We start from the raw sequence: 19,609 nt of genomic DNA, 5'->3' as shown, positions 1-19,609 counted from the left end.
GAGCCAGCTTCAAAGTGGTAAGAGTTGAATTCATTAAACCCCCATTTTCCTCTCTGTTCCGTGGCAGGCAGCCCCTGGAAAGCCCTTCCCCTTAACCTGCTCTCTTCCATAGACCAGAGGCAGAACACAGGAGGCCCCAGGTTAGGTCCATGGCATCTTCAGGTAGGTCTGGAAACGCCACGTCCTCCAATCCTGGAGGACCACTTGCCAGTCCATGTAGACAATACTGCGCTTGATGATCTGACAATCCGTAAGGCAGCTGTTCCTGTTCCCTTGCAACGTGGCAAGTTTATAGAGTGTAATCTCCTTTGGATCCTTTTGGATATTGGCAGTGGGATAATAACAACAGCTATTTCTCACCTTTTCAGGAGTTTGTCCAGCTGTCTAAAAGCCTGATCGGCGACCCATTTCTGCACAAAGAGATTGTGATGAAGGCAAAGGAGTATGTCACAAAGCACCACTCATGGGAACACGAAAGGAAAGCGTATCAGAACCTTGTGTTGATGCTTCAGTGACGCACTTTGCATCAAGATACAGGAACCCAGCATGGATGGATCAAACCAGCCAAGCCAAACTGATTTTTGTGATTAATGACACTTACTGATTCCGCCCTCCCTCTGTATCACCTGCTCTCTGTGGTACCAGTTGAAATGTAGCATACAATGGACACTAGAATGATTGCAGGGGGGGGGTGTTTCCATGAGAGGACAATATTCACAGATATGGATAATCAGTGATGTATCAATATGATACGTTTTCTTGGAATTATATGCATGCACACCTATGCGTAACACATTCAAATGCAAACACATGCACACTAGGAATGCCGTTGGATCGTGGAAATCATTCTCGGTTTGACTTATGGGCCTAGTTCCAGAGAAAGCAAGTTAGGCAGTAGTCCCATTGAAATGAGGAGGTCGAGTTAATTACGATTGTTTCATTCATGTCCTTTTAATTTCCATAGGACTTCAGTGGCCATGGTTCGTTTACTGACCCTTAATCAGTTTACATGTTTACTGACCCTTAATCAGTTTATCCATCGATTAGAAAGAGCATGTGTGTAAAAACACTTGTTTTAAAGGGGGGGGGGACCAGAACTTTCCTCCCAGTGCTAATAACAGCAGGGGAGGAGTTAAACTGTAGTTCTGCAGTCTCAATAGTTATGACTCTCCTCCCACCACATCCACGGTTTCTGTTTTGTTTTTTTACGTGCCCTTAAGCTGGGCCATAACAAACGCTTTAAAAGGGTGTCTCTCTTGGGTGTAACTGAACAGATGCCATACAGCAAAGACATACGGCTGCTTTGACTTTGCTCCTGCCAAGACATTCCACTAACAATGTTGGTTGGGGCAAGGGTGTCACTCTGACATGTCCACCGGGGGGGGGGGGCGTATTTATATTGATCGATGTCCACATCTTGAGTTGGAGTTTATTTCTTCAAGTTGATGTTTACACCAACTTCACATTTCCTGGAAGCTGGTCGCTACCTCAGAATATATAATAATTGCAATACTGCATTTTTGTGGAACCTCATAAATCTCCTTCGTCTTTGGCCGTGAGAAGCTCATGCTCCATAGAAGGGAAGTGGCGAGTAATTTGCATTTAGTACTTTGTGCAAATTCCGGATGCTTTATTTTATTATTTTTGTCCTCTGAATCGCACAGTCGTTGGCACCATTGAGCACATTGTAATAGGACTCTGCATTTGCAAAAGGGAATTAAAGGAGGGCTCTTGTGCCTACAGATCTGGAAAGCAATTGTGATTCATTTCCCAGCGGTAGAAGTAATGCCTTTGTTTCTCCCTCCACTTTGCCATCACCACCAACCCCCAACCCCCCCAAAAAATCTGGCTATGAGAAAGCTATCTATATCTATCTATCTATCTATCATCTATCTATCTATCTATCTATCTATCTATCTATCTATCTATCTATCATCTATCTATCTATCTATCTATCTATCTATCTATCTATCATCTATCTATCTGTTTTATGAAGCTTTAAGTACATCCTGTTAGGGAAACTATACAGTGGTGCCCCACAAGACGAATGCCTCGCAAGACGGAAAACTCGCTAGACGAAAGAGTTTTCCGTTTTGGAGGTGCTTCGCAAAACGAATTTCCTATGGGCTTGCTTCACAAGACGACAATGTCTTGCGAGTTCCTGCTGGTTTTTCCCCCTCCCCCCCTTTTTCTAAGCCGCTAAGCCGCTTATCAGTGGATCCGATCAGCAGATAAACTGCTAATAGCGCTAATAGTGCTAATGCGCTAATCCGTCAATGGGCTTGCTTCGCAAGACGAAAAAACCGCTAGACGAAGAGAATCACAGAACGGATTCTTTTCGTCTTGCGAGGCACCACTGTACTTGAAGACCCTGTATTGGAGGGAGTCAAGCACAATGAGTTATTCCTTGTGATTAGTAAAATGTGATTGGCAAGGGGGGACATGACTGTGCACAGTGATTTCTGTAAAACTTGCGTTTCCATGGGCATCGAGGGACTTCATCGTATCATGTAGGGTGGATTTGATTTAAATCAAGCCAATTCAAATCACGATTTAAATCACTCATCAGTAAGACTTGATTTTGTTTTTTGTTTACAGGAAGACTTATTCTTGCTGGTATAATCTTAATGTTTACATCCAGATAAAGGTTTCATTTTTGGAATAATAAATTTTCAGAGTAGTTTTTACAATTATATCAAAAATTACTGATTTGGTTATACTATTAGAAATACATAGACAGATAATTATGAAATTATTGTGAGGTTTAATAAGTTAACTGTTTATATTTGGACCACCTTTCTGCTGTACTTTATTGGAAGGAGAAAAATAATATTTAGTAACAATTTAAACAATTTATTTAACTAAAACAATGACATTATAGCATATGTATCCATGTTTGTTAACTGATGTGGTTGTTAAACGATATTTTTTTAAAAAAACAACTTAGACTGAGTTTTAGCACACATGAAAAACTTAAAACAAATCCTTATTTCCTGATGAATAGCCTTTGGACTATAATGTAACTTAAATTGAAAACTATCTTTAGAAATATTTTTTTCTTCCAAAAGCATTTTATTTAAAAAATCTCATTTAAATTTAAAAAAATCAATTTTTTTAATTTTTTTAAAAAAAATCATTGATTTTTACCCACCCTGGTATCATGGCACCTGAGCCTGGACTTGGTAGGAGCAAAAATGAGTGCTGTGGATCAGGGAACTGTTTTCCAACCAAGGGCATACAGCCATTGTCATGGACTGGTTGGACCCTGAGGAATGGTGGGAGGAACAAGCTGGGGAAGGGGAACCCCTCCCTGTCTCCCAGAATCAGTAGAGGGCAGAAATGAGCGGAGCAGTGGCAGGCTCCACGCAGGCGCAGTCTCCAATTGCTTGGGGCAGGGGTCTGCAACCCGCGGCTCCTGAGCCGCATGTGGCTCTTTTACACCTTTGCTGCAGCTCCGGGGTGGATACTAGCGAGGGGAGGAAGCGCATTGTGCACCCCGACACTCCCCCACTGTGGCGGGCGCTGTACTGGCAGTGACGTCGCATGGGGGCGGTGCGTGCGTTAGTCACGCACCGTCCCGACGTCACCTTCCCGCCCGCCCGCTACATTGTAAGGGGCATGTACGCTGGTCACTGCATTGAAAGGGGGCATGTACGCTGGTCACTGTTTTGAAGGGGAGTAAAGAACACACACACACACACACAAAAAGTAACTTGTTAATTTAACGTTTATTTCTATGAGGAGGAGTAATTCTGAGGGGTCAAACAAAGAAATAATAAAAAGGTGACAAAAAAGTTATTTTTATAATGACGAGTTTTGCGGCTCCCAGTTTTTTTCCCTTCGGAAACGGGTCCAAGTGGCTCTTTTTGTCTTAAAGGTTGCAGACCCCTGGCTTGGGGAAGCAACCCTGGAGTGGAGGGGAGTTAGATGGCTTTGGAGATTCAGGGACTTCCAGTCTCAGCAACTGATTCATAGTGCAAGACCTACTGGGGATGAAATGCTGTGCTCATGAGGCGTGACACTCAGCCACGTCTGTGAAGATAGTTTTGCTAAGAAAGAGTCGACTCCAACTTGAGTGGCGTGATTTACTGCCGGCTGGCTTTTTGACAGCCACTTGCAGGGACTACCAACTAGTGATGGGCATAGCCAGATTGAGAAAGCGGGCAAAGAGATGTGACCTTTGGCTTTGTAGCATAGGCTGCATTCAAGCCAAACACATCTATCTACACCATGGTAGGCAAACTAAGGCCCGGTGGCCGGATCTGGCCCAACTGCCTTCTAAATCCGGCCCGCAGAGGGTCTGAGAATCAGCATGAGTAGAATGTCTCCTTTTATTTAAAATGCATCTCTGGGTTATTTGTGGTGCCTGCCTAGTGTTTTTACATGCGTAGAATGTGTGCTTTTATCTCTGGGTTATTTGTGGGGCATAGGAATTTGTTCATTCCCCCCCCCCAAATACAGGGGTACCTCAGGTTACATACGCTCCAGGTTACATACGCTCCAGGTTACAGACTCCGTTAACCCAGAAATAGTACCTCGGGTTAAGAACTTTGCTTCAGGATAAGAACAGAAATCGCGCGGCGGCACGGCAGCAGCAGGAGGCCCCATTAGCTAAAGTGGTGCTTCAGGTTAAGAACAGTTTCAGGTCAAGAATGGACCTCCGGAACTAATTAAGTACGTAACCAGAGGTACCACTGTATAGTCCGGTCCACCACATGGTCTGAGGGATAGTGGACCGGCCCCCTGCTGGAAAAGTTTGCTGACCCCTGATCTACACATATCTTTTTCCACCCATGCAATCAAGATCACAGTTCAAGGGCACATTCCAGCCACAGAATGTGGGGGGCCAGCTGGAAAGAGTCCCCTACCCTTGGTGCAGACAATTAGATGAGGCACCTTTCTGACTTGGTATAAGGCAGCTTCTCGTGTCCCTCCAGCTGGCCTGACCTGTAGATGGGCACACCTACATGGCTGCACCGTGGCTCCACTCAGTGGCAAATGCTATAGACTAACTTAAGAGGTACACAGCCAGCAAGGTGGTCTGTGGTGGGTTCCATCAGGATCATCTACAGTGGTACCTCGCAAGACGAATGCCTCGCAAGACGAAAAACGCGCAAGACGAAAGAGTTTTCCATTTTTTGAGTCGTTCCGCAAGACGAATTTCCCTATGGGCTTGCTTCGCAAGACGAAATGTCTTGCGAGTTCTTGCGAGTTTGTTTCCTTTTTCTTAAAGCCGCGAAGCCGTTAATAGCCGCTAAGCCGCTAATAGCCGTGCTTCGCAAGACGAAAAAACCGCAAGACGAAGAGACTCGCGGAACGGATTAATTTCGTCTTGCGAGGCACCACTGTATGTTGGGGTGGTCCCACTGGGACTGGCAGGGCAGAAGGCAGAGCTGATGACAGATGGAGCCAACTGTGAAGAGAATCAGAACTTACAGGGTTAAACAGTTCTGAGTGACGTCTCACATTCTGAGGCGTGGTTATGTTCACATACGGGAGTGGTTTTCTCTGTGTGTGAGTCTTCTTTCGGTTTGACCGAGAGGCGAAAGATGTGTGCTATTTCGCCGGGATGATTTAAGATGTTTTGCTACACGATTAAAGACTGTTGGAGATAAGCAACAAGCCTGCGTACAGTCTGATTTATTACCCACACATTGCAACAGTTTCCACCGCTGCAGAGATTCTGCTGAAGGACGCTGACGGTGAGCTACGCACAGGAGTCCAGTGTGGCGCAGCAGAATGTGCCAGACGCCATCATCAGTTCTAGTTTTGCCCCCATCCTGCTCCCTGCTGAGTTCTGCAAGGGCAGCACTAAGTCTAAGGTGGTGGAGGAAGCCGACAGTAAGGCCAGCCTCTGTAATGGGTGAAAGCAGGCAGGTGGGTGCTAGCTGAAGCAGACAGGGCCCCATTTTACCAAATGCACCAGCCTCCACTGCTTGACTGAAACGATCGGTAGGATTCTGGCCCAATCAGAGCACAGTCTCTATTGTCTTTTATTTATGATTTTCAGTTATAGGCATTTCAATCATTCTAACATTTCAAAACTTGATTTCCTCTTTTTTCTGTGGTTCCTTAAATTTATTTTTTTACATTTCCTGCATATTCTAAATTAACTCATTCTTTTATTCATCTACTTTAAATATATGCTCTTATGAAACTGTAGGCTATTACAATAGTCCAGCCAATGTCCTTATCTGTTTGCAGTATGTTTGTAAATATTCAATAAACTATTGCCATTCTTTTATAAATCGTTTATTATCTTGATTTCTTATTTTTCTGGTAAGTTTCACCATTTCTGCATATTCCATACATTTTTGTATCCATTCTTCTCTCATCGGGGCTTCTTCTTTCCATTTTTGGGCAAATAACATTTTTGCCGCTGTAGTCGCATACATGAATAAATTTCTATACAGTTTGGGTAGTTCTGTCCCTATAATTCCCAAAAGGAAAACTGCTGGTTTTTTTACAAATGTTATTTTAAACATTAACATTAAATGTTATTTTAAACATCTTTTTCAATTCAATATATATCATTTCCCAGTAAGCTCAAGCCTTACTATAAGACCACCACATATGATTAAAAAAACCTTTCTTTTTGCATTTCGAACACTTACTTGATTTATACATTTTTTTTCCAATTTACTTGGCGTTAGATACCATCTATATAACATTTTCATATAATGTTCTCTTAAACCATAGCATGGTGTAAATTTTATATCCATATTCCACGGTCGTTACGATGAGAGCCAGTGTGGTGTAGTGGTTAAGAGTAGTAGTCTTGTAATCTGGGGAACCAGGTTTGCTTCCCTTCTCCTCCACATGCAGCTGCTGGGTGACCTTGGGCCAGTCACACTTCTCTGAAGTCTCTCAGCCCCACTCACCTCACAGAGTGTTTGTTGTGGGGGAGGAAGGGAAAGGAGAATGTTAACCGCTTTGAGACTCCTTTGGGTAGTGATAAAGCAGGATATCAAATCCAAACTCCTCTTCTTCTTCTTCCATATCTGTAATATAACCAATATCTAATGCCCAGTGTGTCATTGAAGATTTTACTTGCTCATCCTTTGTCTCCCATTCCAATGATATCTAATACTTTTAAGACAGCACTTTGACATTACATTCCAACAGATCTCTCTCCAGTTGTGATATTTGTTCTATTTTAGATGCTTGTTGAGGACATGATTCTTTCAGTAAGACTTTCCGCAACCAATGCAAGATGGTGCCTGCAACCGGTTGCTGGTTCCTTGCCCTGATTGCTGGCCTGCGTCCACAGGCAGTGGCGTAGCGTGGGTTGTCAGCACCCGGGGCAAGGCAAGTAATTTGCGCCCCCTAACCTGTGGATTTGCGCCCCCTAACCCTACCCCCCAGATGTTGCGCCCGGTGCGGCCGGCCCCCCCTGCACCCCCCACGCTACGCCACTGTCCACAGGCTCCATGTCACACCAGGCTGTTGGACCAGGGAACCTTTTGAATTTCCCAGAATGCCACTAATCACCCTGGGGCATCGTGGGAAATGAAAATCTCAAAAGTCAGACCAAGGAAGGCCTTTGTTCTCCCAGTTCATATCTCTATTGAAATTGATTTTATATTTGTGTGTGTGTGTCTGTGTGTAATTGTTGCTTTTCATTGTTTTACATGTAATCGTGCCAATTTTGTTTTGTTTGAAATTATTTTTAGAGATAAAGTTGTTTTAACTGCTTTGATCTATGTAGTTGTTCTGTATCTGTTTTCGTTGCACCATAAATTGCTCCAAGACGCTTTACAGGAAGCGATTCATAAATAATAATAATAATTTCCCAGGAAAGCTAAGCAGAAACCATATTTAATTATGAGGCTAGCAGAGTGGGTAGAGATTGCCTCTCACAAGTGGGAACAGACAGCGAGCCCTACCCATAATTCCCTGCAACACTCAGGGCCTCTTGAATGAACAATACCAAGGTTGGAAAGGTTCCCTGGGGACAGGGAGTTTGAAAGCCACTGATTTACGGAGTTGATTATCGTCTTCTGTTTCTAACTACTGACAATTGCAGAAGCTTAATAACAAGAAAAAAGAGCTTGTCTCCTTAAGACTGGGCAGTAACTACCTTTTTTTCTCTTGTGGCAGCTCATTGTTAATTTGGGATTGCTGAGCCATCCATTAAGACTTTAAATCACTCCAGTCAATTTTGGATTGGAAGTGGCATCCCTGAGGAGTGGTGCTTAATCCACCAAACCATCCAGACAGTCGCGCGCACATACACAAAAGTCAGTATGTAACAAGTCAGGCTCTGGCAGGTATCTGGCACCCTGGATCAATTGACAAGCACTCTGGGTTCGAAGGTGATGTAAAAGGAAGATGCTAATTGTGAGGAGTTTAAATTGCAGCTTAATTTATGGCAGGGAGGAGGTGAGATTCAAGGAAGATTGTGAGCATTCCTTTGCAGTGGGATAGGGGCTCAGAGCCATCACTTGGCATCCTCCAGCATTGCCATAGGGCCTGCCCCATATGCCTGCCCCGCCAACCCCCATGAGCTTTGTTTTTTGCAGGGGAGGGCAGGAAGACCTGGGCCCAGCTCTCAAGGTTTCCATTTCCCACAATGCCCCAAAGTGACCTTCCATCAGAGGCATTCTGGGAAATCAAAATGGTGGCTAGGTTCAGCAATAGAGCTTTTTCCATCATTGCAAATCTATGGGAGTAGGCGCTCCTGATCTTTGGCGGAGGAAGAGGGGGGCAGAGGGAGTGCACCGCCCCTGGCAGCGCGATCCCGGTGGGGTGCCATTACGACTGCCCTCCTGCCCACGCTGGACGCCACGCCCCTGCAGGCAGCACATCACGCCCCCAGGACGTGCACCACGCCCCACGGGCAGTGCGCTACACCCCCAGAACGCATGCCATGCCCCCGTGACGCATACCATGCCCCCTAGGACATGCGCCAGCCACAACCCCGTCTGCTATCTGCCACTGCTCCTGATGTCAGCAGCGGGGAACCTGTGAGGTCATCCAGCTGTTACTGGCCAGCAGCTTCTATCACCCCTCACACAAAGACATGTTGGCTAGGACTGATCGAAGTTCAAATCCAGAAATGTCTGGAAGACACTGTGTTGGCAAGGGAGATAAATTTGGCTTGGTTTGCATTTGAGTGTGAACCTACATAATTCACATTACCTGAAACAATCTTGTTCCAATGAGCACTTCCAAGGCATGAGCTGCTGCTTTGCAGTAGCTGCATCTAAGAGAGGAATGACCAAAAGGGCAAAAAGAGGAGCTGGCCTAGAAAGTTACTTTGTGAGTGGGCTGGAGGCTGGAGGGGAGATGTTGGGAGACCCGGCAGGGACAGAGGCATGTCTCTCTCTGTGCTTGAGCCACAGCTGTGACAGATTGGGGCATTAATGCTGTGAGCCCCTCCATCCTGTTCTCAAGTTGTATATAAAGGTAAAGGAACCCCTGACCATTAGGTCCAGTCATGGCCGACTCTGGGGTTGTGGCGCTCATCTTGCTTTATTGTCCGAAGGAGCCAGCGTACAGCTTCCGGGTCATGTGGCCAGCATGACTAAGCTGCTTCTGGTGCACAGAAACGCCATTTACCTTCCCACCAGAGCGGTACCTATTTATCTACTTGTACTTTGATGTGCTTTCAAACTGCTAGGTTGGCAGGAGCAGGGACCGAGGAACGGGAATTCACCCCATCGCGGGGATTCAAACCGCCAACCTTCTGATCGGCAAGTCCTAGGCTCTGTGGTTTAACCTGCAGCGCCACCCGCATCCCAAAATATATTTCTAAATAAATTCATAAGGCACTGTAGTTTCCACTGACCTTCCTTCCAAGGAAACTGAGCCCTGGCTGAGTACACAACCCTACTGGCATGTGGAAGGAATGCGGCTCTCAGTCTGAAAAAACTTCCCTACCCTCAGTGTCACTGGAATTTAGTCTAAATGATTAGGATGATGTATTCTTTCTAAGGGGCAGGTGGGGCTTGTCCACCTGGGAAGCTAGCCCATCTAGGAGAAGGAAAACTCAGGTCCTAAAACTCTGCTGCCTTGCAGGATATCTTGGGTAGAAGAAAAGGCTAAGGCAGGTGTAGGCAACCTAAGGTCCGGGGGCTGGATGCGGCCCAATCACCTTCTCAATCCAGCCCGTGGACGGTCCGGGAAAACCACTTCCGCCCTGCAGAGGAGGTGGGATTGCGGGCTTCATGGCCCCACCACGCCCAGCCCCACGCGATTGGGGGATTCCCAGCCGTGTCACATCCTGGCTGGCCAATCGGCTGGCTCTGGGGGCGTGGCCTGCCCTATTTAAGCCAGGACACGGCCAGGGATCTCCCTCTTTCCCCGCCTGCCAGCTGTTCCTGTTTTTCCCACCCTCCTACCCTATAAGATTTTCGTCCCTTGACCTTGTTATGGACCTTGGTTGGTCGCCATTGAGGGGCCTGGTAGGAATTTCTTCCACTTGGCAAACTGGCACCAGCCACTTGGTTTTTCACCTACCTCGTAGCAAATCATCACAGCTTTCTGGGTATTGACGGTTAGGTATTGGTATAGTTCTGTAGATGGAAGAGGGGAGGAAGCGCCATCATCTGCCCCGCAAATTGAAGGGTAGTCTGATAAAGGATTCCAGGGGCGTGGCCCTATCCGAAGCCTAGGGAGGTGAGGGCCTAAGGCACTCCCCCTATCGGTGACCCTGGGGGAGTTCCTAGTTGATGTGCATCAGCAGGACTCACCCAATGGTGGTTAACTCTTCCTGGACTTCAAGCAGATGGGCTGAAGTTGGATATAGTCAGTTAGGACCAATGCCTAAGCCAATACCGCTCATCACCTGTAACCAATAAAGTTGTGGGCTTATTTAGCCCATTAACCTTAATAATAGTGTCATGTGTCTTTATTTCCACGGGGGGGGGGGGCAGGAACTCGGCCACGCAATCAGTGTGTTTTTACATGAGGAGAATGTGTGCTTTTATTCAAAACACATCTCTGGGTTATTTGTGGGGCATAGGAATTCGTTCATATTTTTTTCCAAAATATAGTACGGCCCCCCCACATGGTCTGAGGGACGGTGGACCGGCCCACAGCTGAAAAAGTTTGCTGACCCCTGGGCTAAGGAGTAAACCCTACACAAATCCGGAATGGAGTCCCTAAGATGGTTGGTTGGCGCCTTGTAGCAACTCCTGCAGCCAAGTTGGTTCCAAACATATTGCTCTGCTTTCCTTTGGACCTCATCAGTGAAGCTGAATGGGGGAGTATAGTTGTCTGGGCATCCCAGGACCTCCATCTATGCTGCCCAGGCTTGCGCCCTAGGCAGGTCACTTCAGTGCTGTAACGCAGCAGTTTGACTTCACCCTTGGAGGCACACTCCATTGTCTTTTGAAACTGACGGATGCCAACCATGTACTCTTTCTGACACCAAACCTTTTCTTTTTATATGGTTTCTCTCTCTCTCTCTCTCTCTCTCTCTCTCTCTCTCTCTCTCACACACACACACACACACACACACACACACAGACACAGACACACACATCGACTCTTGCCCATTTTCATTTGTGTGTGGGTACATCAGCACACATATTCTTCAACACAAGTCCAGCAATAATTCTAACCTCGCTTGATAGAGGTCACCTCTTTCATTAGTCTGATTCCATCACATTTCATCAGCAGCCACAACCAAAGGGGGCGGGGGGAGAAGTCGCTGGCCTCGTTTGACTTCAAAAGCTAATAATGAAAAGTTTTTGTGGCAGGGGTCAGCAAGAAGGCAAACGCAAACCGAGCCCTGCTGATGGGGTAGCAAATGGGCAGGGGGCTTAGAAGTCTCATGTGCCCAGGCGCCTGATCCCTGCAGCCTGAAAAAGTGGTGCAATTGGAGCAGTTGCTGAAATAGAGCAACTTGGCAGCATTTCTCAAAATCTGCATCACTGAGTTGTGGTCAAAGGTGTGTTGGTCCACATGCCCAAAAACTGGAAAGCATTAAGAACATCGGATGAGCCCTTCTGGTCTTGACCAGGCTAAAGGCCAATCCAGCCAAGCAGCCTTTTCTTCTCAGTGACCAGTCAGATGTCTCCAAAAAGCCCTCAAGCCGGGCATGAAGATGAAAGCTGCACAGGGAACAGGGATTCCTGCTATGGACTTCCCATAGGTGCCTGGTTGGCCACTATGACAACAAGATTCTGGACTAGCTGCTCCACCGGCCTGATCCAGAAATACTTTTCTTATGTGACAAGTGGCATACTGTCTCAGAGCATCATGACCCACCTCTCTGGTCTGTGAAATTTAAGCAGGAGTTTTGAAACATTTCTTTCTAGTCATGAGGTCTAGCAACTTGCTTTTCTAGATGAAAACGGAGAGGCTTCTTGAAAACTCTGGTTATAATGTCATGCAGTGGTACCTCTAGTTACGAACTTAATTCGTTCCGGAGGTCCATTCATAACCTGAAACGGTTCTTAACTTGAGGTACTACTTTAGCTAATGGGGCCTCCCATTGCCACCACACAATTTCCATTCTTATCCCGGGGCAAAGTTCTTAACCCGAGGTACTACTTCTGGGTTAGCAGAGTTTGTAGCCTGAAGTGTTTTTAACCCAAAGCGTTTGTAACCCGAGGTACCACTGTACAGTGGTACCTCTAGTTACGAACTTAATTCGTTCCGGAGGTCCATTCATAACCTGAAACTGTTCTTAACTAGAGGTATGCTTTTGCTAATGGGGCCTCTTGCTGCCACTGCGCCGCCGGCACACAATTTCCGTTCTCATCCTGGGGCAAAGTTCTCAACTCGAGGTAACTCTTCCAGGTTAGTGGAGTTTGTAACCTGAGGCATTTGTAACTCGAGGTACCACTGTATTCTGTATTTCCCTGTAAAAAGGCATTCTACACACATCCTGGTGCATTTTGATTCATTTCTTTTTTCTTTTTTCTTTTTTTTTAAAAAAGTATTTTCCATAAATTTTGATTAGGAAACGAGCCTAACGTCGGAGTCCGCTTTCCCCTGCCTCTGCCATGCTTAAAACATATTCCGTTTGCTGCGGAAACATTGTTCCAGGTTGCTTGCCAGTCCACTAGCTCCCATCCTCCTGACTATTTTTAGCAAGGCCAAAAGTCCCCCATGGCGTTGTAATTATCCCAATCAGATACGTCAAGAGACTGTACGGCTTGAGAACATTTTGCTTCGTTTGACACATGCAAATCAGATCCATTTGGCCTGGATGCTTTTCACTTGGGTGGGGTAAGGGGAGATGGGAGGGGAAGAGAGAAAAACAGCAAGGGTTTGCTACGTTCAGGTAGCAAATTTGGGAATCCCATCAAATGAGAGGGGGAGATTTATGCAATAGCTCTCCAGCCGAATTGGGGGGGGGTCCTCTTTCCCCCCTCATTTTCTCTTTTTTAAATGTTCAATAAGTCCTATTGCTTCAGCCATCTATTTTATTTCATTTTATTGTGAGACCCACTTCTTCTGAATTTATCTTGTCCTGTCCTGTTCTTTTTGTTGTTGTTTAGTCGTTTAGTCGTGTCCGACTCTTCGTGACCCCCTGGACCAGAGCACGCCAAGCACTCCTGTCTTCCACTGCCTCCCGCAGTTTGGTCAGACTCATGCTGGTAGCTTCGAGAACACTGTCCAACCATCTCGTCCTCTGTCATCCCCTTCTCCTTGTGCCCTCCATCTTTCCCAACATCAGGGTCTTTTCCAGGGAGTCTTCTCTTCTCATGAGGTGGCCAAAGTATTGGAGCCTCAGCTTCAGGATCTGTCCTTCCAGTGAGCACTCAGGGTTGATTTCCTTAAGAATAGATAGGTTTGATCTTCTTGCAGTCCATGGGACTCTCCAGAGTCTCCTCCAGCACCATAATTCAAAAGCATCAATTCTTCGGCGATCAGCCTTCTTTATGGTCCAGCTCTCACTTCCATACATCACTACTGGGAAAACCATAGCTTTAACTATACGGACCTTAGTCGGCAAGGTGATGTCTCTGCTTTTTAAGATGCTGTCTAGGACGTCCCTATTTTCATCAGAGGAATTTTGGAGGGTATGGTGTCACGAACCACCTCCCATCATCCCTGGTTGCAAGCCATGCTGGATGGAGCCAATGGGAGCTGGAGTGCCGCAACTTCTGGAGAGTGGCAATTTCTATGTTTTAGAGTAAATGCTGTTCGTTTGCAGGAGGGAGGGAGGGAGGGAGGGAGGGAGGGAAGAAGGAGCACCTGCCTTCTCCAGGCATGGATGCTAAACAGTTCAGACCCCACCCTCAGCCTAAGTTGCAACAAAAGCCTGACCTTTGACAATAGCAACAACACAGCACATGGCATTAGAGTGGAAATCTCAGAAAGTGAAGCCTCTTCAGCAAATCGCTTCGCTGAAACCATAAGGAAATTAAGGTTGCGGATGAGCACGTTCCAGCCAGAAGACATATAGAATTATTCAAAATGCACCATTTTGTTGCCTCGGCACGCCTCAGATCAAAAAATGATGGGGTTTGCTTTTCTGTGGTGTTTTTTTAAAAAAACCTTTCTTTCTACTCTGGATGACACAAAAGAAAGGTTAATTGAGTCTTCAAAGGTAGATAAACTGCTTAACACCTAAATATGCCATTATGAATCTATACAACTTTTGGGGGGCCCTTGGTCAAGACACCCTCAGTGGGAGCCCTCACTCAGTAAGTCTACCCCATTGCCATAGTTGCCAGTTGCTGCCGCTCCTCTGCCTTATCTCCTCTTCCCCCTGCCCGGCTCTTCCTCCCTCCCTTCCTTCAGTGATCCTGTTTGCTTGCTAATTCCCTCTGGGCCAGAACAAGAAGCAGGGGAAGAAGCAGGATGCAATGGTGAAGATGAGGTCCAGGCCCACTGGGGTCCCTTCAGCCCCCACAATAAGCGTCTGAGGGGGCCAGGCCTCCCCAAAGTTGATGGGCATTGTCATTCAAATGTGTGCATGTGCTTCCCCCCCCCCCACACACACCATATTTTATTCAATTTGGCACCCCTGGTGCCAGCCCAGCTCGTGGTGGGTCGTTTGGAACAATGGTGCAATCCGGGTCATATAGCAATACCACAAAGCATGTCAAAAGGTTCGCCAGTTGCTGAAGCCAACATTTCCAGCAAACATTTGTTGGAGACATGGTCTTCTTGGGGGTCCACTGGTGGAGCAACTCTTCTGTGTCTGATGTCAAGCACCTAGAGATTTAAGACATTGTGATGTGTGGCATTAGTTGCCGAAAGGTAAGGACTAATATTATTTGCATGTTCAGACCTTTAAACCTCCCCCTTAAGTAAATTCAGTCAAGACTCAAATTTTGGTTTGGTTTTTGGGAGAATTTAGGCCACAACTTTATTGATTATAGCAAGTGAGTGGTTGCATAGGCTATGGTTCGACTAGCTCCCTGCACCCTTGCAAGTAGCGCTGATCCACGGCACCAGCATAGGTCAGCCTAGAGCGAACACCTGGATAAGTGGAAAGCCAGGAACAGGCTATCTCCGCCACCCAAATGCCCCCCTGGACTCAGGCACGGGCACAACCCCCTCACAGGGGTTGACCAAACCATCGAGTCCCTGGATTCCTTTAACGGAATACCCATCACATAGGGATGGTGAGAGCATTCTCCCATCCCTATCACCTGAACCAGAGCCTATCTGCAACCTTACAAGTTGTGACGAGTTGCTACGTGGCAGGCGAAACCCAAATGGCACCAGCCAATCAGCCAAGTGGAGAAAAATCCTGCCGTGCCCCTGTCCCAACGACAGACAACACATGACAGCATAGCAAGGTCAAGTGCACAGCCCTAAATATAGGGAGAGGTGGGCGGGTGTTCCGATGCACGCACTAAAAGAGGAAGCTGTGGGTCACGTGCGTGGGCATAAATAGGTCCCTTGATCCGTTTAGTCTGCGTCCCATTGGCCTGATTAAATCAAGGGACCCACCAATCGGAACCTGGATAGTTGGTTGGGTGTTGTGGCTACTCAATCGAACCCACCCACAACACAGGGTTTGGTTGCCAGGTCTCACCACAACACATGCCCTCTTTAAGGGAGGACCCGATTTATACTTTAAGGCTGAACTACAGTTACAGTGTGACTTCTGCAGCAGAGCTCTGACATGTGCCTTCAGACTACCCCTGGGTTCTGCTACGGTGACCTGTTGCCCCAAGTATCCGTATTTATTTATTTTTTAAGTTTCCAGTCTTCTCACAGGGGCCTACGCATGCATTGCTGTCCTGCAGGCTCCACAGACAGTAAACTGCTAATGGCAGTCCTCTCTTGACCCTGTCCGAACACCGCTCTCTGATCGCGGAAGTGTGATTAACAGCTGGAAATAGCCTGGCAGGAGTTGTGACCCCATGGACTTGTGCTCTGATGCGGTCCGAGAACATACATTTGCATCACAGCCGGGCCCTGAATGGCTGTTATTTCACCCTTCCGCCTTCCCTCCTCCTCCTGTGAGCTCTGTCCACTCTCTGCTCCCCCCTCCAGAGACCTGCACAGTGACAGCTGCGACGCCGCTCTGCCATCTAGTGCAACAAGGCAAAATAGAGAGGGAAAGGAAGACTAGATGTAGAGTTATGCATGTCATGTGCCAAGATGCCAAAAAAGTTCAGGAGCAGTGGGGTGCCGGATGCAGGTTTAGCTTCCTAAGGTTTAATTTTTTTAATCACGTTCATGAAATTGTGTGAAACGCCTGCTGAAATCTCAGAAGCCAATGAGGGAATAGAATAAGGTCAGCAGTGAGTGAGGCTTTCCGCCTCGTATAGATCCTTTCCCCTCCCACTGTCTGCCAAACACAGAATCGATAACTTGCAAAATAAATGATTTAGAGCAAGAGGAATGATGTGGATTTGCTCAATTTATACCTTGCTCTCTAATTCTGACGTTCATGTACGGGTGCTTAAGTAGTCATGATACACACACACACACACACACACACACACACACACACACAACACACACACACACACGAGACAAGGACAGCAGACTTGCAGGAGCTTCTGCAAAGTTTGTGGAAGCATAGACTCACAGAGAAAAAAACCAACTTAGGGAGGGAGTCTAATGGGGGAACCTTGCAAAACAGCCCAACAGCTTGGCTGTTTTGTTTTGAAGACAGATTTCCCCTTCCCAGCCCACACAGAACAAAATATTTCCATGCCAGAAACGTACTTGAACAAAATCTCTCCTGGACTCTCCTGGGGTAAGGAGTTCTGCAAAGTGGACATCATAACCAAGAAAACCACACAGATAAGGACATACAAGAACATGTAAATGTCTTTCTTTACAAGGGACCCTGCCCAACTCTAGACTTTGCAGGAGTGTGGACAGGATACTATTAATTAGGTCTGTGCATGAATTCTAAATCTCAAGCCAAAACAGGGTGTTTTGGAGGAATTTGGAGTTTCTCTGAGGCTATGATCTCCCGGATCCTAGTTTGAGCACTCTAACCACTGCACCTTGCTCACTCTTGCCTGGCTGGAGGACAAAGAGGTGGAAAGGTAAGACTTTGCATTCATTGCTCTGCCGACTTTTGCATTTAGCCCCACCCACCACTGCATGTGAGGGATGTGGGTGGCGCTGTGGGTTAAACCACAGAGCCTAGAGCTTGCCGATCAGAAGGTCAGCGGTTTGAATCCCCGCGATGGGGTGAGCTCCCATTGCTTGGTCCCTGCTCCTGCCAACCTAGCAGTTCAAAAGCACGTCCAAGTGCAAGTAGATAAATAGGTACCTCTCCAGTGGGAAGGTAAACAGTGTTTCCGTGTGCTGCTCTGGTTTGCCAGAAGTGGCTTAATCATGCTGGCCACATGACCTGGAAGCTGTACGTTGGCTCCCTCGGCCAATAAAGTGAGATGAGCGCCGCAACCCTAGAGTCGTCCGTGACTGGACCTAATGGTCAGGGGTCCCTTTACCTTTACCAGTGCATGCGAGCCCCCAAAGAATACTCCAGAAGGGAATGTGACAGCTCAGTCGGTACAGCTTGAGACTCTTAATGTCACGGTTGTGGGTTTGAGTCTCACAAATGGGGCAAAAAGATTGCAGGGGGGGCTGGAGTAGATTCCCCTCCAGGTCCCTTCCAGCTACACAACCCAACTCCAGCCATATGCTGTGCTTCTTTCTGCATGCACACAAAATGAGCTACCTCTCTTCTTAAATTGCCACCTGGTCTAACAATTAAATTACCGGGGATATGTAAATCTTGTCATAGGTTTGAAAACTGCCGGTTTTCTGTTGCCTGCCTCCCTCTTCCTCCCTCCCTCTGCTCCCCACCCCCTATTGCAGAAGGTGGGAAACCACCTACAATCAATAAATCAAATAAAGCCCTCGTCTTGCCTCCCTTTCAGGAGGAAAGTCAACCCGGTTGTTTATGACGGTTATTACATTATCTGCAGCAGTCAGGCGGGTGGCGGCAAGGGGGGGGAGGGGAAAGCGAGGGGGACGTTCCAAAGGGAATTTAATGAAGTGGTTCCAAATATTGTATCAAAATAAATGAAGTGAATAATGAAAGCGCCCGTCCCAGGTCCCTTTGACGACAAATAACCATTGTGCGAGCTCTCGGAGATGGGAGAGATGGATGGGTGAATCTGAAGGCGCCACTGTGGCACATTGTAGAATGGGGAACAATAGGCAGCATTGAATGATGATGTATTTCAGACCAGTCTTTCTTCATGTCTGGGCAGAAAATGATGGAGGAGGAGGAGATGGCAGTTGGGAATGATGACCTTAGCCTTTTTTCATCACCACAGGCAATCTGGAATATGAAGCCAATAGAAAGATGAGTTAGGGGAAGCCTTCCTGGTTGGTGTCAGGGCTAGTCCACCCATGAGGCAGAGTGAAGCAGCCACCTTGGGCCCCCAAAGTGCTGCCCCCGAAGGCACCACAGCTGCCCCACTTCTATTGTCACCAGCAGAGAAGGGGGTTCTCTTTGCAGAATATGCTCCATGCTAAGCCACAGACCTCCCTGGTTTTGCTCTCTGGGCCTCCTTGAATGCTTTTGCCTGGCTTGGATCAGTCATTGAGATGTGAGCATGCTTGCTGGCATGGGCGATGGAGGTGTTCGTAGAAACGTCTGCTCTTTATTCAGCTCATAGTGGTGAGGAGGAATGGAAGTTCCCCCAGAATGTCTGCTTTATATACATTATTTACACAATGGGCCCCACGTGATTGGCTAATTCCGGGATTCACCTGTAGGCCAATCAGGTTGTGGATTCACTTCCACCTGGAGCTGGATTGGGTGGCTCCTGTGGACCAATCAGACTGCTGCATTCTGAATCCTATTGTTTTAGGGCCAATCAGACTGCTGCATTCTGAATCCTATTGTTCTACGGCCAATCAGACTGCTGTATTTTGGATCCTATTCAACTCAGTACATAACAGTCTGGCTTTTTCATACAGTGGCAAGAGTCGCATTGTTGTTCCACCTGCTTTGGCCTCTGGCCCCATCTGCCATTGGCATGTGTCCCTGAGAGGTTGCCCATGAGCAAATGTGGCCCGTGGGCTGAAAAAGCATTCCCTGCCCTTGCTCTCGTTCTGCCTGTTGACCAGTTGGCACCTGTCTGTCTCAGGAGACAGTGCGGGACTGTGCCTATGGGGATGAAGTCAATCTGCTGGAGGTCACAGCGCAGGGGTGCCATCTTGCCCTCAGGTGTGTGTGTGTCGTCACATATTTGTATTGTGGCGGTGACCG

The 19,609-nt window shown here is 47.1% G+C and overlaps 1 protein-coding gene and 1 long non-coding RNA gene across 5 annotated transcripts in view; one reads left to right on the top strand and one right to left on the bottom strand.

Annotated features, from left to right (window-relative positions):
- GLT1D1 (glycosyltransferase 1 domain containing 1) overlaps positions 1–1,752 on the top strand; it is a 144,710-nt gene extending 142,958 nt beyond the window's left edge. For all 4 annotated transcript variants that reach the window (XM_082204169.1, XM_082204167.1, XM_082204166.1 and 1 more), the window contains one exon: positions 369–1,752. In XM_082204169.1, coding sequence (XP_082060295.1) covers positions 369–515 — 147 coding nt within the window. In that variant the 3' untranslated portion in view covers positions 516–1,752. The remainder of the gene's footprint in view (positions 1–368) is intronic.
- A 1,377-nt stretch (positions 1,753–3,129) lies between these two features.
- LOC309521305 lies at positions 3,130–4,394 on the bottom strand. Its single transcript, XR_014214613.1, has 2 exons — positions 3,907–4,394; positions 3,130–3,399 (listed from the first exon to the last, which is right to left on the bottom strand). It is a non-coding gene; the product is annotated as an uncharacterized lncRNA (long non-coding RNA).
- Between the last annotated feature and the right edge of the window lie 15,215 nt (positions 4,395–19,609).

The sequence above is a fragment of the Podarcis vaucheri genome (assembly GCF_965113315.1).
Source record: "Podarcis vaucheri genome assembly, chromosome: 16".
Classification (NCBI taxonomy): Eukaryota; Metazoa; Chordata; class Lepidosauria; order Squamata; family Lacertidae; genus Podarcis; species Podarcis vaucheri.
The sequence above is the reverse complement of the archived record's forward strand: the minus strand, read 5'-3'. Positions and strand labels throughout refer to the sequence as shown.